The sequence below is a fragment of the Bactrocera oleae genome, chromosome 5 (genome assembly GCF_042242935.1).
Source record: "Bactrocera oleae isolate idBacOlea1 chromosome 5, idBacOlea1, whole genome shotgun sequence".
Lineage (NCBI taxonomy): Eukaryota > Metazoa > Arthropoda > Insecta > Diptera > Tephritidae > Bactrocera > Bactrocera oleae.
Window position 1 is genome coordinate 37,036,165 of NC_091539.1, and position 27,009 is coordinate 37,063,173.

General features: G+C 34.2%; 1 protein-coding gene across 2 annotated transcripts; it reads right to left on the minus strand.

The window, feature by feature from the left end:
* Positions 1-2,056: 2,056 nt before the first annotated feature.
* On the minus strand, positions 2,057-26,436 carry LOC106622537 (potassium channel subfamily K member 1). 2 transcript variants are annotated; one of them, XM_070110181.1, is made up of 7 exons: positions 26,329-26,436; positions 26,076-26,248; positions 14,785-15,011; positions 7,587-7,727; positions 7,225-7,434; positions 6,941-7,144; positions 2,057-6,861 (listed from the first exon to the last, which is right to left on the minus strand). In XM_070110181.1, the coding sequence occupies exons 2-7, from the start codon at positions 26,081-26,083 to the stop codon at positions 6,587-6,589; spliced, it is 1,065 nt and encodes a 354-aa protein (XP_069966282.1). In that variant the 5' UTR covers positions 26,084-26,248; positions 26,329-26,436; the 3' UTR covers positions 2,057-6,586. The 2 variants fall into 2 exon arrangements, with proteins under 2 accessions (XP_069966282.1, XP_014097227.3); XM_014241752.3 differs by lacking the exons at positions 14,785-15,011; positions 26,076-26,248; positions 26,329-26,436 and adding an exon at positions 10,788-11,849.
* Between the last annotated feature and the right edge of the window lie 573 nt (positions 26,437-27,009).

A 27,009-nucleotide genomic window follows, 5' to 3' on the forward strand; every position in this document is an offset into this window, starting at 1 on the left:
TTAATTTACCATTTAAGTTTATTCTATAAGTAACTAAACAAAAAGGAATAAAATTCATTTTGAAATTCAATAAAAAAAAATATTAATAAAAAGGGCTCTGTTTTACTAGGGGTTTTGGGTGGAAAACATAAATGTTTAGGGGCAGTTGCAATCCAAAAATAATCTAGCTCCTGCGGCAGGATCTGTTTGCGAAAATTTTAATTCTTACTAAAACACGTCAAAGAAACACTTTTCGGCTTACGACCCTTGCTTTTTAGCTCTTTTACTGAATATCTTGTTATGATGATGAATTCCTTATATTTTACCACAATGAAACCAATTATTTGACACCAATTCGTTTGCATAGAATACAATCAAATAAAGAAAATAAATATCAGACCTACCTCATCACCAAATACAGACAGCCCTTTTCCCTGTGTATTTATAATTTAATGTCATTTTCCACAAATGCATCTAAAATCAATCTTACGCTCGCATCGACTATTTAGTGGTCACTTTTATATACATTAGGCAACGTCCCGAGGTCCGAAAGTCCACAAACTCCGCGACAGAAACAAGGTCACTTTCAGGCAGTACCTGGGGCAAAGATAAAGAAATCTAAAACGTACCTCATAATTGATTGTTCCCCATCATTCCCCATGAGTCAGAACAACGTAACTCGAAAGAACCCGGATTTTCATCCCGCCAAATACTGTCAACTGGGTAGTATTCTTCAAAATTATTTGAGGAATTTTTACCGATAACATAATTTTACCAATGTCTAAGGAATTTTGGGTGAAAAACGTGCAACGCATTGACGCGTGAAAATTTTCGTACCACTGAGATTTCGGAAGTCAGGTACGTTTTGAAGCACAAAAAAAAGTTTCAAAATACTTCTACAATATGCTTCTTTAGTAGCAGTCCCTTTGAGGATCTAGACTAGGTTTTCTTGGAAACGGTACCAAGTGTTGGATTGTTAGTACCACTATATCAGGGGATAAGGAAATGAAATGTCGCATTTAGGGTTTAAGCGAAAATGGCTTGGTTTAATTTATACCCTTAGTTCTTCTTGATTTTCATATCAGAAATCAAATGCAAGACTTGAATCTATTATATGGAATAACCGAACTTTTATCCTCTACTTAATTTAATATCAAATTTTCGCAAATTGAATGCAGATTTAATAACCAGATTTGGGAAAAAGAAAAACACAAAATATATGATACTTTTTATATAAATACATAAATTGTAAGGAAAACCTCTTATATTATATACCAAATGAAATTACCTCAATTTTTAAAGTTGTAATTTGGTAAATCATTTCTTTATTTGCTTTTGGACGCCATCACTTACGAGTACTGCACCGACTTTTGTACATTAATTTATTCAGTATTATTAAAATAATTAAATTGTTTTTAAATTTACTTTTAACTTAGTTAATTTATTAAGTATGTTGTCCACCTGAGTATTCATCATTCATCTCCCCAATAGTCAATGAATTACTAAATTCACCGGCCACATTTTCAAACTCATCTGGCCCCGCTTCTGCGTCATGAAATTGTTCGTCCAGATTATTAACGCCAAGTTCTTTTAATATGCCGCGTAAACGACGAATTTCACGATGCGCATCATCTAATTCGTGCTCCATGTTTTCAAAAGTTTCCGTCGGTATGGGTTTATCCCCTAATTCCTCGCGTATGAAATCTAACGGATTATCTGGCTTTACGCTAGCTTGCAATAATTTATTTAAAATGTCATTGAGCTTGTCGGTTATACCGCACTCGCGTAGATATGCATGGCGCATATCCTTTTTCGCCTCAGATGAGAGCTCTTCATTTAAAAACACTTCCATAATTTTATTTTTGTTACATAAATTAAATTAAAAACGTTCTTCAATTGATGTTGCAAAAATTTGATGAGGTTAAAAAATTTAAGAAAATAACTGTAAATAGATGACAATGCAGAATTGTCAAAAATTGCAAGCCGAACAGTGTTGGACAATGCATTCTATAAAAAAAAGCCAGAATAAGTAAGGTGCATACTTACCTGAACAAATTCTATTTTAATCAATTAGTCATTCACGCTACACATGATAAATTTATTTGTTCATATGATTACATAATTTAGACAAGTTATGCTTTTATAACAATTTTATCTGTTGCAATACTTTTCAAATGTTATAGATGCGCTTTAATGTACTTACTTACAATAGGTTAGGTATATACTCGTATGTGTGAATTTTTACCACTTTTAGCAAATATTGCAGCAATTTACAAAATTTGTAGTTATATTTATTTTTGTAACATATGTTTATATAATAATTAAACATATATTTTCTGTACGTACAAATTATAACCAATGATACCAAAAATGATAACCAAAAAACTACAACTGGCTACTGCTGTTCATAGTGATTTCTTTATTTTTTTTCTGTGAACTTATGTATGTATATATAATATATAGATGATCGTGCTCAGACATTATACGTATGTACGTAAATAAATGAAATCTTGTATAACTTTATATAGCTGAATAAATTTTAATTTTATACTGCGAAAAAGTATATGGTTAGTAAAATGTGCTTACTCTTACTTGTAAATGACTTGTATAATACAATTTATATTGTAGGTACATAAAACCTCAGCAAACATACATATGTTTATGAAATACATACTTGGACCCTTCCAATAATCGTTGAATATAACAAACTTTTGCATTAGAAGATCATTCAATTGTATTCTTATTTTACAAATTTTATTTTATTCTTGCACATTACTATATTTATTATTTATGTTTGAGTTATAATCGACCATCATTTCATTTGGTCTTTTTACATAGCTTTGTGTGTATCCGCATTGTATATTTCATTTATGGTACGTTTTAACATTTTATGGAACGGAACAAATACAATTAACTATCATTTTGTTTAATGGGAAGGCCCGAAGTGTTCTTTTAATATCATTTATGATCATTATATACTTTTATTATTACATTTGACTTTATTTATTTCTTCTTATAAAGTAAACTACATAAGAATATTTATTAAATTGATATTATTGTGTTTATTGTTGTTGTCGTCATAGAATATTCCTTAAATATGTCTCGAATAAAGCATTGTCCATTATCTGCGGGTCTTTCATTCTAATATACATATTATATATTATCCTCTATAAATAATCCTTACATAAATATAAACAATTTCTGTTTTATGTCGGTAACTATATGCATATGTATATGGGTATGTGACTAAACAATGTGTTCTTTTTCAGTTTTAATGTTTTTCATTTTTTAGTAATTCTTTTTACTTGACTTATTTATTGTGTTATATAGGTAATCAAATATTCATGTATGCGTGATAATGGAGAGTTATATGCACGCTATTCATTAAATATAATATATAATACAATTACAACATATCATACATACACAACTTTAGTTACCTATAAGATTAATTAAAAAATTATTAAAGCTTAAACAAAATTTCATAAAAATATACTATATAATAAAAATTAAAATGTTAATATAAAATTCCCTGCTAAAATTGCGCTCATAATTAAATAAAATCAAACTACTTGCTGTACTTCAAACTTGAAAATGTTTTTAATAACATTCTTTGGTCGAAAGAAAGCTTGCAAAAAATTTTTGAAAAATTTTATTTCTAATTTTCGTAAATTCTGTAGATTTGTATTGATTTTCCAATTTCAAAATTAGTATCTTTGTTGAACTATATTTTTTGTAAAAACAAAAAATTAATATTAATACTAAAATCATTATTCCTTTCATTTGATCAAGCAATCTATTCACTACTTATAACATTCGTCCATAATCAGTCTATATCTTATTCCCTACATTTGAACAATTTCGCTACGTTTAGAACATTGATATTCAAAGAGTAAAATTAATTGAAAGTTTTACGCTTTTTGGGTAAAAGTTTTTTTAGGTGATAAAGCGAAAAAAATAATATATTGTAAATTAAATGTTTTTAATATAATATCATTTAGTTATTTGAAAAGCCGATGTATTTTGAAGCTAAATAAATAAAAACACGCGAAAAACACCTTTTTAGTTATGTCCTTTGTAACTTAAAATTTATATCGTCATTAATATAAGTATACTTGTATATGGAGTGGGTGACAAAAGCCAGAGTTATTAGAACATTTAGCTTTTCTTTTTTTAGTTTTTCTTCGAACTTTAGCTTTAACTCACTTCCAAACAATAATCCTTAAAAGGGTTAAGGTTTACCATATTAAAAAAAAGTCCAATATATCTGTATCACGCGTGGTTCGGCTATAAGACGTTAAAAATATACGATTTTGGGTGTGTAACACCCAAAAGAAAACGTCGGTTACCCTATAAAAACCCTATGACGAGCTAAGTCGACGTCTGTCTGTATATACGCGAACTAGTACCTCAGTTTTTGATATATCGATTTGAAATTTTGCATCCGTACTTTTCTCATCAAGAAACTAGTCGTTTGTTGGAATGGCCGATATCTGACAACTATAGCATATACTTGTAGCTGTCATACAAATTGAACGATCGCAATCGAGTGCTTGTATGGAAAACTTTTTAATTTGAAGAGATCTTCAAGAAATTAGGTATGGATTGTTGCCTCAGGCAATGGTACACCCTCCGAAAAAAAATTTTCAGATCGAGTCACTATTGCATATAGCTGTCATACAAACCGATCGATCAATGTAAGTTCTTTTGTATTTGTGAAGGCGGTCAAAGATCCGACACGTTCTGGAAGGTCAATTGTTGAAAATATTCATAAAATAATTGAAAACGACCAACATGTAAGCACTGTTTCGATTGCCCACTTTTTATACCCTGAACAGGGTATATTAATTTTGCCACGAAGTTTGTAACACCCAGAAGGAAACGTCGGAGACTATATAAAGTATATATATAAATGACCACTGTGACGAGCTGAGTTGATTTAGCCATGTCCGTCTGTCTGTCTGTCTGTCCGTCCGTCCGTCTGTCCGTCTGTATATACGCGAACTAGTCCCTCAGTTTTTGAGATATCGATCTGAAATTTTGAACACTTCTTTTTCTCCCCAAGAAGCTGCTCATTTGTCGGAACGGCCGATATCGGACCACTATAGCATATAGCTGCCATACAAACTGAACAATCGGAATCAAGTGTTTGTATGGGAAACTCTTTCATTTGACGAGGTATCTTCACGAAATTTGGCATGTATTATTATTTAAAGCATTAATCTAATCTCCGAAGAAATTGTATGGATCGGATGACTATAGCATATAGCTGCCATATTAACTGAACGATCGGAGTAAAGTGCTTGCATGGAACATTTTTTTATTTGACGAGGTATCTTCACGAAATTAGGCACAAGTTATTGCTTAAGGCAACAAATTATTCTCCGCAGAAATTGGTCAGATCAGATCACTGTATCATATAGCTGCCATACAAATTGAACGTTCGGAATCAAGTTCTTGTAAGGGGCCTTTTATTTGTGAAGGGTATTAAAGCTTCGGCGCAACCGAAGTTAACGTTTTTTCTTGTTTCCAATAAGAATGAGGGTTGCTATAAGAGTGGCATTATGAAATTTCCTTAAAAATGGTAGCAAGTTATCGAGCAAAACGGTGTTTATTATTTAGGACATTCTAACAATGCTAAATAAATCATTTAATTTTAAGCAAAATGTTTACTAGACCTTATATTAACGTGCGTAGGTTTCTGATAACTAAGCTTTCATCATTTGTTCTTTTGAATTACTCTAATATGAGCATTTCTACTTGGTCATATTGCCATATTTTTTTCTATGTTAGCTATCAAAAATACGTATTTGTCAGTTTTAGATTACTAAATTAGCAGAAAATCGACTCAAATTAAATGTAATACATTTGAAAACTAAAATTAATAACTAAAAAAATATAAAAAATGTGTTGCTTGCAGACTTTCGTCACCCACTGTACCTGCATTTAATCATGTTCTCACAATGTGGTAGAGTTCATATACAAGTACATTTGTTAAATTAATTTATGTTTATAAGTATTCACAATTACAAGCTGCTGTTAGAAATACGTAGACCTGCAACTAATTCTACCCTACATTACCCCGTAGCAATGCAACATACAACACTTTGTTTTTTTATGATAGTTCTGCAGTATTTCTACAAGGTTTCATGATAGTTGATAATTGTCCTGTGTTTTTTTTTTACTTAGTGCTTAAGATAGTATAGTTTTTGAGTAGAGCAGTTTAAATAGGTATTTTTGTATTGTATGCTGTTCGTTTTGTACATTTGAAAGATTTGTCTTTGTTTATGCTTCATTTCATTAAAATAAAAAAAAAAATTAATTAAACCATTGATGAAATATTTGTAACCGGCACATTAGCACATGCTTTGTAACGGGTATGTTCTAAATACTTGATTATTTACCTTAAAACTGCATACATATGTATGTATTTTTGTAGAGATGTTACTTGAGTGCATGATACGAGTACGGTTTTGGATTATTTTATGTTTTTTCGAAGATATGAAAAGTGTTTTGCGAACGATATACACCCATGTACGCAGTAGTTTCTCCAACAACGCCATCTCCACCTTCATCCCATCCGGCGAATGCCGCTCCTAGTCTCTGCTTATGGCACTCTTATGTCGCTATTGAGCGAAGATGGTGCTTCATCGGGACTGGGTGAGTCGTCGCCGTGTGGACGTATGCGCACTACGGCACGCCTAGTATCCTCATCACGCTGTGGCATATACAGACCGGATGGGCCCGAATAGCAGGTTGTGTTGTTGCCGGATAAGCGCAGCTTTTCCGTTTCACCATTTGTGCTCTCCGTGAAGAGTTGACCCAGATTGAGTTGCGGTATATCATAGAAGATCGTCAGCACAAACAACATTGCAATGAGACCTATGGAGTGTGTAAAATTTTGTAATAAATATATGTGCACATATAAATTTTTATTTATATAATATAACTGTTAACGCACCACAAATCAAATAACCGCTTATGAATATTTTGTACATGGAACGATTGCCAATGGTCACACCCTCGCCAGGTATATAATCACCCAAGCCAATAGTTGTCAAAGAGATGAAACAATAATAGAAGGAATCCAAAGCACCCCAGGCGGGTTCAATAAAAGCAAAAACGGCCGTTGGTATAGCAAAGAATAAGATGATAACAAGCGTAGCTGCAATAAACGAATCGACACTTCATTACAGGTCCCCGCAGCAAATTAAAATATTACACTCCACCGCCAGCCGTACTTACCCACAATGCTTAGATACAATAATCGTATATTGAAAGGCTGATAGAGATGACCCAATTTCGAATTCAAAGTGCCCAACAACCAGCTGGCCGGCACCAATAGCCGCTCCACCATCGCACTCAATAGCACCAACGTGAGTGGTATACCAATGGCCGCATAAATTATGCAAAATATTTTCCCCGTTTGGCTAAGTGGCGTTACATGGCCATATCCTGTGCACAGGTAAAATATTTTGAATATAACAACAAGTACATTATACTATATACATACATATAACACACATACAATAAGTGCATTATGTAGACACATAAATAAATTATACAAGTACAAAGGTGTGTGTGTAGACAAGTGTGTTACCGCTTACCGATTGTTGTTATCACGGTGCTTGAGAAGAAGAATGCCTGACCAAAGCTCCAGTTCATTTCATTTGTTGCATTGCGTAACGGTGATATGCCTCGATCGTTGGCTGTTATCACGGCTTTGAGAAACTCTTCGAGGTCTTCATCTATGGACAAGCAATAAATATGAAATAATTTAATCAATATTATTTGTGTTAATGCAATATATAAATTTTAATTCGAAATAATATTTTCAAGGCATTTAATACAGGATGATTAATGGTACATCATGTCTTTGTATAAGCTAATCGAGAAAACATTACATTCCTCTATATTGACAATTCTTCTGGAAGTTTTTTTTTTTTCAAAAGAGTTTTATGATTGAATGGTGGGTTGTAGCGCAAAAGTTTTTTCTAACGAAACTCTACTATATTGGATCCCCAGTTATAGATTTATTGACGAGTTTATTCATGGCACCTAAAATATACTTGTATTCCCTGTTTTCGCTATTGTATGCATACATATCTTTTTCTTTTATCATATTCAGTAACTCATTTTCAGATACAAAAGCAGCATGTTTTTTAGATTTTAACCATTTTGATCTTATTTTCCACTTTAAAGGGGATCTACTTATATTGCTGTCGAATTGGGTCTTTCATTATTACATTCATATAGTTTGAATGTCCCAACGATTCCAATTTTTTCCATCTTAAAAATATTAGCTAGAGTTAAAAAAGAATAGAGTTCTGTTATCAGTATCGTTTCCTCTACGCTGTTGTATTATATATTTAGATGCACTTTGCCCCTTTTACTCTCATGTTCCTACCAATAATGTTGTGAACAAAACTTAAACTATTTCATATCTCCTCCTTTTGATTAAACTAAATAGATTGCTAAGAGCCTATATAAATTGACCAACATCAAGGTAAAGCTTACTAATAGTAGAGAACAGATGTGAGTATCATAATAATACTGATTTTACAAATGGCCTGGTCAGAAAAATGTTATTAACATATTAACGAATCTTAAAGCTGTTATCACTTGTAACTGTAACCTTTCCACTATGAAACCCACAGTACATAGAGAACATATAGTTTTAGTACCCCATTCCATAGTAGGTTTCTTAAACTGAATTTCTATGTAATTTCGCAGAAATATTATCAATGCTATGATAACCGAATTTCCAAAAGTGGATATTTACTAGTTCTTGTCGAAAAGAATGTTCGCAAGAGTATCTCAGTTCTGCACAAGCTTAACTCTTTATTATTTGAAGAGGATAAATAAAGTCAAAATGAATTGCAATTAAATTAAAACAAGAAACAAACGTTAACTTCGGTTGCACCGAAGCTATAATACCCTTATGGCTGCTACATAATATAGTGATTTGATCTGAACTATTTCTGCGGAGAATAGATTGTTGCCTTAAATAATTCGTGCCTAATTTCATGAAGATAGCTTGTTAAATAAACAAGTTTTCAATGCAAGCAAGAAAGAAGATACCTTCTCAAATGAAACAGTTTACCATACAAGCAGTTGATTCCGATCGTGTTGTTTGTATGGCAGCTATATACTACATGATCCGATCTAAAATTTTTTTTGGAAATTACATTGTTGCCTTACAAAATAACTCATGAAAAATTTCGTTAAAATATTACGTAAAAAAAAAAAAGTTTTCCATACAAGTATTTGATTCCGATGGTTCAGTTTGTATGGCAGTTATATGATATAGTGGTCCGATATCGGCCGTTCCGACAAATGAGCAGCTTCTTATTGATAAAAGGGCAGGTTGTGTATATACAGGCAGACCAATATGGCTAAATCAACTCAGCTCATCATGCTGATCATTTATGTATATATTTTTTAAGGCCTCCGACGATTTCTTCTGGGTGTTACATACTTCGTGGCAAACTTAATATACCCTGTTCAGAGTATAAGTAAAAATAATTTCATTTTCTTGGCTACAATGGTAAGTTCGGTTCTGGTGAAGTATTTATGGGGATATTAATATCCGAACTAAGCTTGTTCAGCTTAGTTTATGGTATACATGTAAATATTAGGTAATTTGAAAGGTGCTGCGATTACTAAGCCTAAAAGAAAATCATTTAAATTAATTGGACCCGGTTTTATGCTGAAAGTTTGCCAAGATGCCAAGTATTACTAGAAAGATAATATCCTATGAATCACTAGCACAACGTTCAATTGAGGTGTCAAATAATATTCCATAAAAGTATATTCCGAAGTACTGATGGTAATATAGTATATAGTTGTAAGGAAGAAGGTATTAAAATAACAAAAATAATCGTAACGCTCGACTTTGGTTTAGCTTATTTGCTGCTGTGCTCATGGGACAAAAAAGATTAGTATGCACTGCACCTAAGTTAAATAAAACTATTTACCCCACATTCCATTCGAATATGTAATACAAGTTGTGATAAATTGCCAAAGACGTTGACTCCCAATCGAATAAATATTTATGCATACTCATATATGTATATATTATACATATATCGATGGTACCCGGTGGTAAAAGCTCAAAATACAACTCGGCTAAGGACTTGAAATATGAAATCGATCATATTTCAATAGTTTATGTTTTTAAAAATAACAAATTAAAATTTTAAATCGATATTTCAAATAGCTTTTGAGTTAAAGCCATTTAAAGGTTTGCCGCTCAGTTCAGTCAGCTCTATCAGTTTATCTCGAAACAGCAGTTTTGGAATTTTCTGCGGTGATAACTCAAAGGCGAATTAACCGAACATCATGAAATCGATTATTTCATCTCGGCTAAGGACTTGAATTACAGGTGGGATTTTTGGGATTCTTTGAAGAACGGTTGTTGTGCTAAAAAATATCAATGAAGATAGTTGGCGAGATAAAGGCTTTGGGTATTAGTTCCACTCGCACACATTCAAAATAACTGAAAATTCGACCATCAAAAGATTTCTGGGCAATATTATGGCGTAGGACGTAAACTGGTGGTGAAATAACCCCATGAGATTAATTATTATTGTTACAAGCAATCAAATATATGCACCCTTGCTTTTCGATATGTTATTCTGGTGTTAAATCAAACATTCCCAACAGGGTATGTACACTTGGAAAATTCTTGCAACCAAGCAGTGTCAAGTTCACCTCATAAACTTGTACATACATCTAAATGCATAAGTGTCATCTTCCCCAAATAGGAATATGCGAAAGACAAATACTTTCACATAAATAAAATTTACCCGATATTTGTGGATACTTCAGCAAGAATTCGGTGCGTTGTTGACGCACAGTGCTACGTAATGACTCCTCCACCGGCGTTTCGGCAATTTGAAAGCAAACACTACCGATTGCTAAGTACACACAATAAAAGAGTGCGAAGCAAAGTAAACGCAAATTTTCCTTGCGCATATACTTGTAGAAGTTTCCGCACTTCTTGGCGGCACCACTGCCATACACAGTGGCATAGGACCCGTGGTTCAGGTTGGCATAACTTTGCGTACGTGTGGGTCTGGGAACATTTGCGGGCAACAACACGATGGAGCTAAGGCTAATGGCATTATTGAGACTGAGCGTAGATTGATTGTGCGAAGCGTGCGACGTTGATTGCTGTTGAGACATACTGCTTAAATGTGCTGCCACCGCGTTGGAATTTTTCGGTGGCGTTAAATTTAATGCCGTGTCTGAGATTGAGAAAATACGATTAGTTTGCTGCTTTTGTTGACCAAACGGCGTCGCTGCCAATAATGTTTGACCCTCAGCGCCCACAAGGACGTTCGGTAGATATTGCTCTAATGATTGATTGCACTTGTCTAGATCCTCGTAGCCATTGCGGCTGCGAAACGCTGTAGTGGGCAACATCACACATTCATGCGCTGCGGGGCGCGGTTGGATACACTAGGTAAAGCAGTGAAAGCACGTGTCGCGCCAATATAAACAATACTTAAACGATTTAACACTTTATTGACGTGCTTTTTTTCCGTCTCTACCTCCACTCATAAGCGTATTTGCAGAAGCGTTGTGAAGTATGCTCGTTCATATAAGTAAGTACGTTTGGTTAGATACACATCTTGACTTGAGCGGCGGGTGCGATTTATATTTTAACGTTGCGCATAATCACATCAATGTCACTTCACTCAAAAATTTGATTCACACAAAATGATTTGCATTGTTGGAAAACGCCAGAAGCCCTATATATAATATATGTGTGCTTGCGTTGCGTTTAGCACTTTTTTCGCATTTAATATTTTTAAATTGTAAGTCTTAGCTTGCGATCTGCTTGTTAATCATGCTCAGTAGTCGTTCGCTCATCAACTGAATTCTTAAATCTGAGATTTGAAATGTGCGCTGATTGCTTTAATTGCAAATACATTCATACATATGTACATACATACATGTGTATATAAATAAAAAGTTTTGCTGCGCGTAGCACTTTGTCGCTTTATTTATATTCTCAGAAGGAGTATATAGCATATACTATATGTCAAGGTATTCAAGATGCCTCGATTCTCGTCGTTTGAATCATATCAAGTTACTCTTCTTTAGATGATACAAATTTAAATTTATACCCATTTCTTGTTTATAAGTAAGATAGTGAAAAAAGAAGCAATTAGGGAAGAACGAATTTCAGGTGGAATAGAAAAACATTGAACAAATGGTATAAAGTTTTCAACTCTATCATCTCAGACGAAAATTACTAAATCGACTCAACTCTTCACGCTGACTATTTATGTATATGTTTATACTGTATAGTATCTCCAAGTTATTTTCTAGGTGTTACAAACTTCGTGGTGAACTTAATATACATTTTTTAGTACATACAATTTTCAAAATTTTTCTCTGCTTAAATACATCAAAAAATGTTTGTCAAAAATTTGCTCTTCAAGCGAATACATTTAAGAAATAATGTTAGACAAAAGCTTTTTTTTTGAGGAATGTTTGCCAAACTAACAGGCCTCGGCCGAATAAAAATCTGAATCCTTCTGATTCTGATTACGTAGACTCGACTGTCATCGGTATGGACAAAAGTCCTTAATCATAACGGTTTGAGGGGGCGTATGAGTAATATACCAAGACATAACACCAAATTTATCTCAGAAACCCACAATTTCATGAAATATCAATATATTCAGTCTCTCCTTCTCTTTGATTGAGTTATGCTTAGTATTTGTTAATATGGATATATCGTAAAATTTTAAAAAATAACACAATGTTTTCAACAATTCAACAATTGAGTCCAGCTACAAAGGTATTGTCAAAAGTATGTATTCTACTAGAGAGCGCATATTTTTTTTTTACCCTTTAAGTTTGCTACGAAGTTTGTAACACCCAGAAGGAAATGTCGGAGATCCTATAAAATATATACATAAATGATCAGTATGATGAGGTGAGCTGAGCATGTCCGTCTGTCTGTATATATACAAACTAGTCCCGATCTGAAATTTTACACCTGTCCGCTATCGGACCACTATAACACATAGCTGCCATACAAACTGAACAATCGGAATCTAGTGCTTGTATACGAAACTTTTTTACTTGACGAAATATCTTCACGAAATTTGCCATGAGTTATTTCCTAAGGCAGCAATGTAATTTCCGAAGAAATTGTTCAGATCAGATCACTATATCAAATAGCTGCCATACAAACTGAATGATCAGAATCAAGTTTTTGTAAGGAACCTTTTGTATTTGTGAAGGGTATTATAGCTTTGGTGCAACCGAAGTTAACGTGTTTTCTTGTTTTCGAATTATTTGAAGAAAGAAACGAGCTTTATTAAAGGTGTGTTGAGTTTCGAAACGTTTAAATATGGGTCCAAATTTTGTTATAAATTAGAAAACAGCATTGGTCTATTCAAAAGCAATCGAAAGTGTAGACTAAGTCAGTAGCTGTAGTACAGTTGGAAAAGCATGTTAAAGAACTTCCTCTTTTAATAGATAATTGAGAAACAGAATCCTCTCTCCAAACGAGCAACTGTCTTACTTAATACACTACATTTATTTTTTGTATAGCAAATTTTATTTTATTTTTAAAAATTATGGACCGTAAATGACATGCTCCATGCTCAGCCACTCATTATTCATAGCGGTCTGAATGGTTGAAGTCTGGAATGTCTTAATTATCGATTTTATGGACAGCTTCAATTCAGTCAGATTTCTGAGTTTTGCTTTGTACACCTCTTGCTTGTCTTAACCCCATAAAAGAAAAGTCTGGTGCAGTCAGATCAGGTGACTTTATGAGCCAGCGGAAAGTAGAGTTTTTTGATCTTAATTTGGTTTCAAATTCTCTTTGGAGATCCGCAATAACCGGTCTGGCTATGTGTGCAGTTGCTCTGTCTTGCTGAAACCGTACGCTATTGAAAATGATATTCTGGGTAATAAAACTTATTCAACATCTTTAAGTAACGGTGCCCATTGACAGTTACTGTTACACCGTTTTATTCAAAGAAGTGCAGCTCGACAATACACCTTGATGAAACTGCGCCCCCACACCGTGGCTAGTTCTGGGTGAGGTTCCGTCTCGTGGATTATTTATGGATTTGATTCACTCCATATACGGCAAATTTGCTTGTTTACTTCCGTTTAAAACAAAATGGACCTCCGCAGACATAAACAGGAAATTTATCAAGTTATTGTCTTCTTCAACCATTTCAATAATTTTTTGGCGAAATTCCAATCGAATAGGAAATTCAAGAGGGTTTAGCCGGCTTGTTATTTGAACTTTGTACGAAAACAGGCTTAAGTCATCACGAATGATCCGTTGTAATGACCGTCTGCTAACTCCAAGTTGCGCCGAAAAGTTGCGAGTCGAAACTCTTGGATTTGCCTGAATTGACGATGCAACAGCTGCGATTGTTTCTTGAACACGAGCATACGGATCTCGATGGTACGGTATTTTGCAATACCTCCAGATTCGGCAAACATGTTTACTCATAATAATCCATCTACTCGGGGGAGTGCCGCCAAATTCCCGTCTGAATTTCCTTTGGACGGAAATAACAGACTGCAAAGCATGGTACCGCTGCACTATTCAAACCCTCTTTTCGGTATCCCAAGCATTCATTTCTACAAAACTTAAATAATAACCTGCCAAATGAAAAAAAGCAAGTCGATTACTCATAAAAAAAAAGTTATTACGGTTTGTTTTTGTAGCACGATTTGTGAGCCGTCCTGTTTAGCAAAATTATTAAATGCAAGAACTTAACCCCGGAATTTGCAAATAATAATAAAAGTCTTACTTACCATTTAAGCAGGCATTATTTTGTAGAAACTGATTTCGTAAACTTTGCACGCGTTTCGAAATGGTGTCGATCTTTGGGGCTTCTATCGCTGAAAACATCGCCGCTCCCAGGACTAAAAATAAAATATATCCACCACACAACAGAAGAAATCTGCACTTGCCATTTTTGTTGTTGTTTGTGGAATTCGCGCCGGATTTGGCGCTGACAGGAAATGCGCCTAAAAGCATGCTGTGAAAAATGTAAGAAAAAATTAGTTCAATCTCCAGAGCAGTGCAATATCTGCTATTTTTTACAGTAGTAATGAATATAAAATTGTAAAATAGTTTTGCATAATATTTGTAGTGATGTTTTCTGACATTTTAAATGTCAGTTCCACAAAATATTTATGTAAATATATATAATGTCAAACTAATGGCATTCGTATCTAAAAATAACAAACGACGATTATATGTTATGCATGTACGTAGGCTCATAAAAATAGAACTGAAATGAAAGGTATTCCAACTAATGACCGCATATATATTATAATATAGTGTACATACAAGTATATACTGTATTCACACCATTTCTCTCCTCAATCATCGCAATAGAAAGTGTAATTAGTAGATGGATAAATATCATTTGTGCACAGCATTTCTAATAATAGAGTGACTTTGATTACAATTTTTTTTTCTACAAGAGCGCAACTTTTTGCACAGAGTATTGGGGATTGGTTCACTTGAAATTGATTTATAATAACATATATGCATTTTGATGTGAATATATGAGTTAAAGTGGTCATAAATGGAGGTACCATAGAGATAGAGTATATATGGCTATTTCAATTTTTGGCTGTCCATATTAAGAAAGTAAATTTAAGAAGAGGCAAAAATTCTACTAAATGAAATGCAAATTGTTGTCGTTTTCCTATTCAGTAAATAAAAAAATATTCAAAAGAATGATGATACAGTAACTAGAGATGCGCACTAACAGTATAAGGGTTCACAGTTCGATCCCAATGACCGACGAACATCATAAAACACACATAAAAAACTTTCTAATAGAGATCGCAATGGGCTGGAGATTCTACGGCCGTAATTCTAACATGAAGCTTCTCTCAAAATTCATAAGGAGTTCTCAAGTGTCTGGGAACTCTAAGTCTCAATTTATTCGATGATATCAAGGCGCACTCCGTAAAGGTAAGATTAAACTAATACCAATTATATACATTCATATATTATATATTTCATGAATTTAGTGGTTTTTGCATAACAGGGAAGGTACAGGATGAAGGATCACTCGCTAACAGCAGTTTCCTTCATTTGAAGTCTAAGTATCTATATACGATTTGAGCTTATTTGAAAAAATAAGTATGTACTATTGATAAAGATGTTATTCAGCTCAATTAAAGTTATATTAAACTTTATAGTATCCGAAAACCCATCCAAATAAATTGTAAATATTCCTGTAACAAGATGTTGTATCACTATTATACACCCAGAATGAAACGCCGGACACCCTATAAAATTAATGTATATATGACGAGCTGAGTCGATTCAGCCATGTCCGTCTGTCTGACTGTATATACGGGAACTAGTCACTTAGTTTTTGAAATATATATCTTAAATTTTGCACACGGCCTTTTCTCCTCAAGAAGTTGATACATTTTTGGAACTGTCGATTTTAGACCAGTATAGCATATATTCTTTTCTTGTTCTTGTATTATATTAGTTGTAGCTACGAAACAACAATAGTGGTCCAAACTTTTTTCGACTTTTTTAACCATCAGATTGTTCCTCAAGAAGTTGGCTAATTCCAGTAGCAAATATAAGCCAAATACACTCCATTGCTCAGATTTTCTATTATATATATTTATTAGACGCAACGGATATAGATAACTGTTGTATAACTTATTGTCAGAGAGTCTTTAGAGATCATTATCAGCAATGTCGTCACTAACATGCACTTCCGATAAATTTTGTGGAAGCACTTTTATAACTTTGGACCATAGAGGTTATGGTGAGTTTCTTGAAAAATTAGCGACCCTAGAAGTATATTGGTTATATAAAATATATAGCGTATATATACAAAAATAATAATGTGTATATATCTATATATGTATTAGCTAAAGTGCTAGTTTATATGCATTTGTATAAAAAGGTATAAGTACACATACTCTTACATTTACGCGAGAACTATTTCAGTATTCACGTGGGCCCATGTAAATACTGGCTAATGGTAAACATATCAAAATACACTAGGGTACAAATATTTATACACACTTTTATTGGCATTTAGAAATGCATCCTACTGTGTTTGACTTTAGTGAGTACATTACTGCAGTATATGGAATGCTAGCAATTGCTTTATGACACTCAATTCGCGCATAAAAGTATGTACATACACATATATAAGGATATATGTAGATGTGTATGTAAGAAATTCCACCAATTGTATGCATTCACGCAAATGCACGCACACAGCCCGCGGCGATATTCGTCTCTCTTGCTATTTCTTTTTCTTCCTCAATGGACTTTAAAAACAACGCCTGCATGGAAGTTGCTTCGCGGGGGATGGAAAAGAATAGTGACGTCAAATTCGCCAGTTGCGCTAAGTTTGCCCTCTCACCCACACATATATATCTTGGTATATAAATATAAATATACGTGTGTACGCTTCAGTTATATACACTCTTATATAGATGTATGTATGAATGTAATATAAGCTTCAACTTTATCGTTGACACGCATAACTGCAGGCTGCAGGCTCTATAGTGTGCACTTAATTTTTTTGTAAAGTGCCAATGAAAAAAAACGGAGGTTGACATGAGTGCAAGTTTATTATTTTCAAGTGTTTTAGAATTTTATGTGAAATCGTAAAGATTAACAACACTACGTCGACGGTAAACTGTGGCAAACAAAAAGTATAATTATTTTTCTTAATTCATGAAAATAATTATTTTTAATCGCTCAAAATCAAGTTATTGTATGGAAAACTTTTTTATTTGACAAGACAACATATTTTCACGAAATTTGTCATGAATTATTGCCTATATCGGATGCTATAAATAAATAAATTTCTGCGAAGATTGTACCGTTGGTTTGGACAATAATTAGTACAAAATTTCGTGAAAATATCTCGTCAGATAAAAAAGTTTTCCATTTAAGAACATGATTTTGAACGTTCAGTTTGAATGGCAGCTATAAGCTATAGTGGTCCGATATCGGTGGTTTCGACAAACGATAAGTTTCTTAAAGAGAAAAGAACGTGTGAGAAATTTCAGATCGATACTCAAAATCTGAGAGCTAGTCCCTCGCGTATATATAGACAGACATACGGACATGGCTCAGCTCATGCTGATCATTTATATATATATTTCATAGGGTCTCCGACTGTTCTTTCTGGTTGGCAAACTTAATATAAACTCTGCAAGGTATAAAAATCGTCAAAATGCTAATGTTTCTAGCAGACTTAAACAACTAGCCACAGCTATTGAATTCATCACATCATTGGCTCGCACTTTTGGCAATAGTATAATATTAGGAAAGTGGGCAGTCAATTTGACAGGTGGATTATGTCATAAAACTCTGTGGCACAATTTTATTAGTGTCGGTCTGTTATTGGTAGATATAACCTGATAAACCGAAGACGACTGCCAAATTTGATACCCGTTTTTGACCTATAATTGGCGAGAAAATACGGGTCATGCTGGATTTACAATTGAAATTGCACGGTAGTTTTCATAAGTCGAAGTAAGGCCAGTATAATTCCAATCAAATTGTTGAATGTAAAAGTGTTTTATAAATGTTGTTTGGAGGTATATGTCCTCATATAAAAGCGATTACGACTTCAAAAGTACAGACATTCAACGGACAATCTTTCAATAACATTTTCAAATTGCTTAAGTCCATACCTACATATCAAATAAGCTAAAAAATGTGAAAATTCTGATCCTGATTCCTGATCAAATATGACCCGGATTGTAAAAAAAACGGCTTAACACGACTGTTTATTAATATATATTACCCCCTTCAAAGTTAGCTCCTTTTGAGCCAATAGAAACATATCAATGCCTTATCCGATTTTCCAGCCTCAATAGAGCGAATTTCGGGTTTTGCGGTTTCGGCTCATTGTGGCCATTCGATAAATTATGGGAGAGTTTCGACGTCATATTCGTAAACTAGTAATGTATCGTAACTAGTATCCTTACTAATAATGATTCTTTGGATGAATGTCGGTTTTTCAGCTACGTTGTCAAGCATCTCTTATGCGACCTCTAGTCGACGTCGTTTTTACAAAAGAATCTGATACATGTTTTGTACGATTTAGCATTAACACGGTTAATACCAATTACAAGTACATTAATCAAAATGTGTTGAGTCGCTCAATTAGAGATGTTGAGATCCTGTGCCAACCTGACGATTTTAACACACTGTTTCTCTAACTTTTTCGATGTTACTATCATTAACAAATGTGGATGGACGACTCGCATGAGGCATGTTTGCTATGGGTTTACGACCTTCACTCAATGCTTTGTGCCACTCAATTATTTGTATTTGTGATAAAGTAGACTCCCAAAACACTCTACAACATTTTTAACGATTGCGTAGCCGTTGTTCAATTTTTTTTCAAGGTAAAAGTCCACAGACAAACTTTTCGGCTCATAAAAAAACATTTGCAAAACACACGCGACATATGTCAATTTTACATATAGAGATCAAACTTCATACGAACATCAAAAAGGTTGTATCAATATAAAAAAAAAAATTGTATCGATTCGGTTTGCGCGCGCAGTTTAAATGAAGGAGTCAAATTTGATCAGATGGCATAATTCTATAAATATCTCAAATTGTCAACTGATGATGGATTACATGAATTCGACAAAATGACCGAGTTTAACCCAGCAATTTGAAAGGCTTTATTGATGACCGCAGAAGTCGTAACGAAACCTAAACTAATTATAGAAAGGCACAACCCATACCCCTTATAGCCTACACAATAACGTCTTCGCTCGCTAAGATCATAGAATTTCCCTTCAAAATGATATGATGTCTTTTGGTACTAAAGGGGAAAATAATTCTAAGCGGATCCTACCGGAATTAATGGCAGCTTTTTGAGAGACTCCGGAAATTGATTAAATTCAATTAATTAAAAAATCATAGCTACACATTTGAGGAATAAAGAAATTCAGTTGAACAGTCTTATGCTTCTCTATTGTTCGTATGGAAGAACTTATATTTAAAATATTATACCATTTTCATATACTTATACATATAGTGTAGGTATACAATACGGCTTTGAACTAGTTAGCGCATAAGTCGTCTTGAACAAGGACGCGTGTCAAATAAAAGCTGCAGGCAACACGCCAATTTCTTTCACCTTTTATAGAAGAGTATGTAGTATACGTAGTCAATTATTGTATGACCGCTTAATACTCTATTAATTTGTTTTATACCAAAGAAGAAGAAGAAATTATATGTAGGTATGCTTGCAAGCGAGAGTTATGCAACCAGAGCTTCATTACGTTGGTCGCTACGTGTGCTAAATTGCTAAGTGAGCGACTAGTTGGTTGACGAGACGTCATTGTTGTTATTACTCATTCAAAAATCGGTTGCACGCACAACCCATGGCCAAATCCTTTAAATCTTTATATGTAAATACATACCATACGAATAAATTTAAATACACAGCAATACAGAGGTTGTATCAAACGATTTTATAGTACAAACTTCTGCCTTAAAATACCAATGCCTGAATATTTGTGCTTTTATATGTTAGTACTTTGCGCTTTAAGACACAAATTGAAGATTGATGAGCTAATACTCATAGTACCTATGTATGTGAAACTCCCGCAGTGGCAAATTATAGTCATCAACTTGACGGTCTCATGAATAATACACTTTCTGTTCATTATCTTTTCTCCCGCTTACATAAGTACGCGAGTATAAGCGTGGTTTGCCAATTTCCCCACTGGGTATAGGACTCATTGGTGTCGTTTGCAATTGTTCGCACGACATTTTCGGCTCATGGATTATTCATGCAACTGGTAATACGTAGGTATGTAACGCAATTGACATCTCACCTCAATGCCTACATTCATACAGTAGTTAGCCATAAAATATAACAAATATTATTATTATATTTCAGATAGCGGTTAGTACTATCAGAGTTGTGTTGCTTGTGTAGTATGGAGTTTTATTTGAAATCTAAACAGATTTTGTTATAGTTCAAAGGCAAACCTAGCGTGAAACTATACAAAAAAATCGATTTTTATTATATTTCGATACTTTTGAAAGTAACATACTAAAATTTGAAATCCATACTTCAAACAGTTTTTGATTTACAGCGTTCTAAAATTAAATCGCTCAGTTCAATCAGCATGACCAGTTTAGATAATTTAGAATCAAATTCAACTTGCCAAAATTGAAAAATGTCGCCATTTCATTCTACAATTCAAAAATTGTAGTATGTATTGTTAAAATATGTATAAATATCCTTATCCTTAAATTTCAAAATAATTGATTTTTTTTTAAGGTTGTAACTCTAGGTGTTTTATTTAGATTTTAATTAAATGAAGTTTTTTATTTATGACGCACAGCGAGGTAGTCCAGTGGATCCGTTCTCCATGGAACGGTGCTACTCCAACTTGAATGATTTATCGAACAACGTCCGGTGTGTTTTACGTGAGTACCTGCCGGCGACAGCCTTACGTCACGGTGCTCCAAAGCACAACGTATTAAAACAATGCGTTGATAAGCGCCCCAAACAATACGAGCTTTTTGCAAGTATTAATTTGGATACCAGTGGCAGTGTGTCTGGGTCCACACTACCATCTTGGTATGATTCGAGGCCGACCTAAACCTCTTCCGTTTTCTGGTACTGAACCCAGTTGCTTGTGCAATTTCGTTTTCCGAACTGAAATTCAGTTCTTCCAGCAGTCTTCCAATTCAGTTCTTCCACAGCCACCACGATACTCCCCAAAGGGCCGAACCCAATGAGCAGATTGAACCGAAGTCCAAGGGCATTCTGCTCACCGTGATATCACAGTTGGGTCTCCGGTAAGACTGTGTAGCCGAAGCTACTGCCAGTTGAGCTCCGCCTTACTCAATGACTGGTGACATTTGTCGCTTGAACTTCAAATGTCTTTTTATTTGGAATCTCATTTAAAGTCTATAATATCAGTTCAAGCTGAGTATGATAGCACTATTTCTGACATACTATGCTGATATTACTGAGCAAGGTACATAATAACAGTCATAGTGCATATTGGCTTTTAGTCGCCTCTTACGACAGGCATGCCTTACCGCGGGTAAATTCTTACCCCTATCCGCAGGGGGAAATCCAAAAGAACAATAAGATCTTACTTTTCTACCGAAATAAATGTATATAACAAATATGAGCTGCGTTAGCTTGCGCAGTCGACCACATACTGTGGCAGCCAAAAAACATAATAACAAATAATTTGGTGCTCTTTACGCCATAAATTTTTGTTACTGCAGAGAGAGAGATGTATTGCGGCTGATGTATTGATGATAGTCTTAAGAAAGAGACAAATATGGCACACTTTGGTTACGTATACGACCCAACAAACTTATTATTATAATACAAGGTCTAGTTGAAAAGAAGGCCAATAGATGGCGAAGCCGTAAGCGGTGGCCAAGCCAGGTTTGAGTTTCAGGAAAGCTTTTCTATATATCTGGTGGGATTGGCAGGGAATCATCAACTATAAGCTGCTCTTCTACGGTCAAAATGTTAATTCGGACCTGTACTTTCCTGGCACTAAGTAATCACCACCTGTTTCTGTTTATGGCGATGGATTTTATTCTTTTCTTTTTCTATTTTTCTATGAGAGTGACATTATGCAATTGCCTTCAAAATGCCAACAAGGAATCGAACAAAACGGTAACTGTATGACATAAATCGAGTTATTCTAAGTATTTTATATATATCTTTACCTCACGTACACATTTCACATTCTATAATATTTGAGAAAACAAATTCTATTGATTTTTTTTCATATATTCGCGGTGTCAGAAAGTAAGTGTAGAGTTCGCTTGGCCAGCGATTTGAAGTATAACAGCTGGTCTCTCGAAAAAGACCCTCTTCTCAGTTCTAAGAAGCCACTGAACTGCTGATTTTATGATAAGGCATTTCATATGTTTATACATTTGGAATGTTCAAAATTATTTGTCAAGGCGACCACTATTAAAAAAAAATCAGTATTCATGTTGAAAATATGAATATAAGTCCCATAAGATAAATTGAAGCATTTCTAATCGCCTAAATATGCCACTAAAACACCTCTGATTTATTGAAAGAAAATGGATCCGACTTTAATCTTAGCAAAAAAAGGAAGTACAGATATCAGAGATTAAGTAAATACAAGTTGGTCCTGTAGGTTTAATATTAATTCTGAATATCACCACTACTACTTCAAAAGTCTCGGAAGATTTTACATTCTTACACGGGTTCAAATGTTCATGTCATCTATCAGTTCTGATAAAAACAAAAATACCCTTGGTAATCCAAAGTCATGCAGGCAGGTCACGTCTCGTTACTTCAAAAGACCTCTTGAACTAATGACAAGTAAAGAATAACTTCTCGGTATACCAATTAGTGGCGAGTGTATCTAAGAAGTATCTAAGAAGTATATTTCATTGCAAAGAGTATCTATATGCTATAAATACTTGTATATAACAAAAAAAATAAAACAATTGTTCACTTATAGTGCATTTGCTGCACTGCACTTACCTTTTCCATATACATTTCTACATATGTATATATTATGCAGATTCGACTACGTAAGTTTTGAGGTCACCTCAAATATACTTTGTATGCATAGTCCTCAATTAAAATTAGTTTTCTTAGGCGATTTAAGAAACGCTCACTTCCAAACTCACTTCTTCGGGCTAAATTTTAATGAAAATTGCAACAAAGCGCAAGCTCCCTCTCACTATGGATCGGTAGATGTTGGAATGACGCTAACCCTTTCATGCAGTGACCTATGTATGTACGTATGAAAGTATAAGTATTGTATGTACTGAACAACTATGTATGTCTGCACAGTTGTTTTCATTTGTGCTATGTACACCTTAATTTAAAGTTATGGGCTTGTTAATTTGCTCATTGTTTTGACTGCCCGGTGGGCTGTTATGAATATCAACTCTTATGTATTACTATATGCGCATACATAACCGTAATGAGTGCGTTTGCTAACTTGTTGACCTGTCTAATTTATTAATTACGTTTGGGATTTTCTTTCTTGGCGCGACGTGACCTGTCAGGTCATTAAATGTCAAAATTTAGCACAGCACAGAAACGAATACAACGAAAACGACATTGTGTACACACATAATTTGAAGTTTATGTACATAAGTATGTGTGTATATTCGAGAACGCATAGCTCATGGAATGCATTTAAGTACTTGTAAATAAGTACTAATGTGTGTTTGGAGTTTTGTGAGATTATCAATTCGTTCGGTGAAAATGATAAATGTCAACGACCCAGCATGACATTGGTTCGTGGGATTTGTAATAACGGTGAATTTAATATTTGAAGTAATTAGTATTCATACAGGTTATAGCCGTTCTAAGTAATCTAAATATGTATTGCAAATTTGGTGCAGTTTATTTTTGAACTCTATGAGTGCGTTCTTCTAACAACAAAAATATACTTGATACTCGATACTTGCATTGATTCTTTTTCTTTCTGTTCATCTGTTAATCGATTCATTGGATTATTTGAAATATATTGACATAACTTTGCACAGGAATTATTTGCCATTTTTAAAAGAATGGCATTAAAAATCAATGCCTTTTTTTAAATTAAAGTGAGACAATTCTGTAGCCTATTTAGGGCTTTTATGGCAGCCATATATATATATATATATATTTATGGGGTCTCCGACGCTTCCTTCTGGGTGTTACAAACTTTGTGTTACACTTAATATACCCTGTTAAGGGTAAAAAAAATGCAAAACAAAGACTTCTACCATGAATCGATTATATAAGGTTGTGTTGATAGCCCAAAAACAACAATTATTCAAAAGCAATTCGAACCATAATGTCAAAATTAGCCGTTTTGCTTTGTGTTGTTTTCATTTTATGATTCAAAAATAAATTTTTCAAAGATTTCAACCAATGAAAATGCATTTTTTTTGTGATAACTGAATACAAATTGTTTATAAATCACACAAAATTATTAAAATGTTAACACAAAAACATGATTGATCATTCACTACTTTTTTTGGTTGCGATCGCAACTTATCTTGTTTGATTGTGCGGTTCGTGGTGTAAATATTGCAAGTTTCAGCAATTTTTGTTAAGCTGCCGGGTCTTTTGGTGATATAGAAAAGAAAAAAATGAAAAATACCTTCCTTGAATTATCTATATTCGAACCCCTATTTTAATATTGCAGTACATTTGCCATCACCCTCTACATGCAAATGTAGAATAAAATTATTATCCTTTCATTTCATAAAAATAACTTACTCGTTGTATTTGTTGTCTGCACTTTGTATCAATTAAAATAATTTATTTCCAAGGAATTCGTAGACTGTGCTGGACGGTACTTTTCTTGAATTGAACGTTTCACTTATGCACTGCTCCTACACGCTTGAGTCCAACAATATTACACTGTGCACTGAAATTTACGGGCTGTTTTACACTAAACAGTTAATTTTCATTAAAAACTTTTGCATGTTTTATCATCCATATTTACCAAGTATTAACAAGTACAGATGTTTGTATGTACTTATATGTATGTTTATATGTTTGGGGGACTTCACTGAGCTTAATAATGCAGAAACTGTTGGGACAATGAAAGCAATTAGCTGTTGGTTTTGTTGTTTTTGTTAAGCAAAAAAATTTTTTAAACTCATTCACAACCTTACGCTTACACCTCACCTTACCTACTTTCGTGACATTTGTCTATTAGTGAGCGCTGTCCGTCTATCTGTCCGTTCGTTTCTGTGTGACAATTCACTTTTGCTATTTTCGGTTATCTAAATTGTTATTATTATTGTTGCAACTATTTTTGTTTGTATGTAATTGCAAGACAACGCGAATTTGTGTCAGAATTTACTGTCGGAAGATTTCCCCCCAATTTTCCGACAGCACTTGACAGACGACAAAAACAGTATTTTGCTGTAGCGACTGAGGCGGCAAACCGAAGAATACAGTGAGTGTTATTAAAGGGCGCAACTGCCGCTGCCGCGCATTGTAATGCTCGTAGAAATAGCCGACCGCAACAATTTGCGTCAATTGCACCTACATACGAGTGTGCACTGGCGTACATACATCATACATACTTACATGTACATCACATATGTAAGTAGACATGCGGCCGCTGCAGGTGAAGGAACGACGAAAAGCGGCGTCGAGAGCTGACTGCGGCAGTTGTGCAGAATACAACAACAAAACGCTAATAAATAATCGTCAGTCCTGTCTGTTCTGTATTTATAATTTTACAATTTTTTGAGCTTATACTGTAAAAATTGAAAATTTTCTCTATTATTTTCGTGCTTTTGCTCGATGTTATTATCCCACACACTTTCCTTCGACTTACACTTTATTCCACGAAGCGCGACTGACGCACTACCGATCTAAGGAAGTATAAATAAAGTTAAATTCACTCCGTATGAAAAATCTGCGCCGTTCTGTGCGCCTCGATAAATGTGAAAGTACTGAAAATATTTCTATTTAGCCAAAAGTGTAAAAGCAAAAGCAAAGTGAAAAGCGCTAAAAGGCGACCAACGCATTCGGCGACGTCGTCTTCGTGGTCGTTGGCGTTGTCGTTGTTATTGTTGCTGTTGTACTCCTATATGCAAATACATGCACACATAGATACATACATATGTAACACACACACCTGCGCTTGCATTTGTGTGCGCCAGATTTGTACCGTAACCTATATGTTCTGTTGGTATTGTATGCGTGTATGAAAAACCACACACACAGGCAAATGAAAAATTGAAGTAAAATTCACATTCACCTACTAACCCAGACCGCGTTGGCAGCCAAAATGAAAGCAGTGGCATAATCGACGACAATAGCCGAGCGAGTCCGTCGTCGGCGTCGGACAATTGAAGTGCGATGAGACCACTTTTGCTCACGTCATTTTCGTGCACTTCAATAGCACACATTCTTATATGATTCTCCTTTTTGCCACAATGAATCTAAAATAATCCTTATTTAACTTCGCTGTTTCGAAACAAAAACAATCGGAAATTCGAGGTTGTGCGTGTGT

Coding starts and splice junctions, on each gene's coding strand:
- LOC106622537 (XM_014241752.3), bottom strand. CDS start 11,406: ATGTTGCCCACTACAGCGTTTCGCAGCCGCAATGGCTACGAGGATCTA. Junction 7,435..7,586: donor CACCGTGATAACAACAATCG/GTAAGCGGTAAC, acceptor ACCTGTGCACAG/GATATGGCCATGTAACGCCA. Junction 6,862..6,940: donor AAGCGGTTATTTGATTTGTG/GTGCGTTAACAG, acceptor CACACTCCATAG/GTCTCATTGCAATGTTGTTT.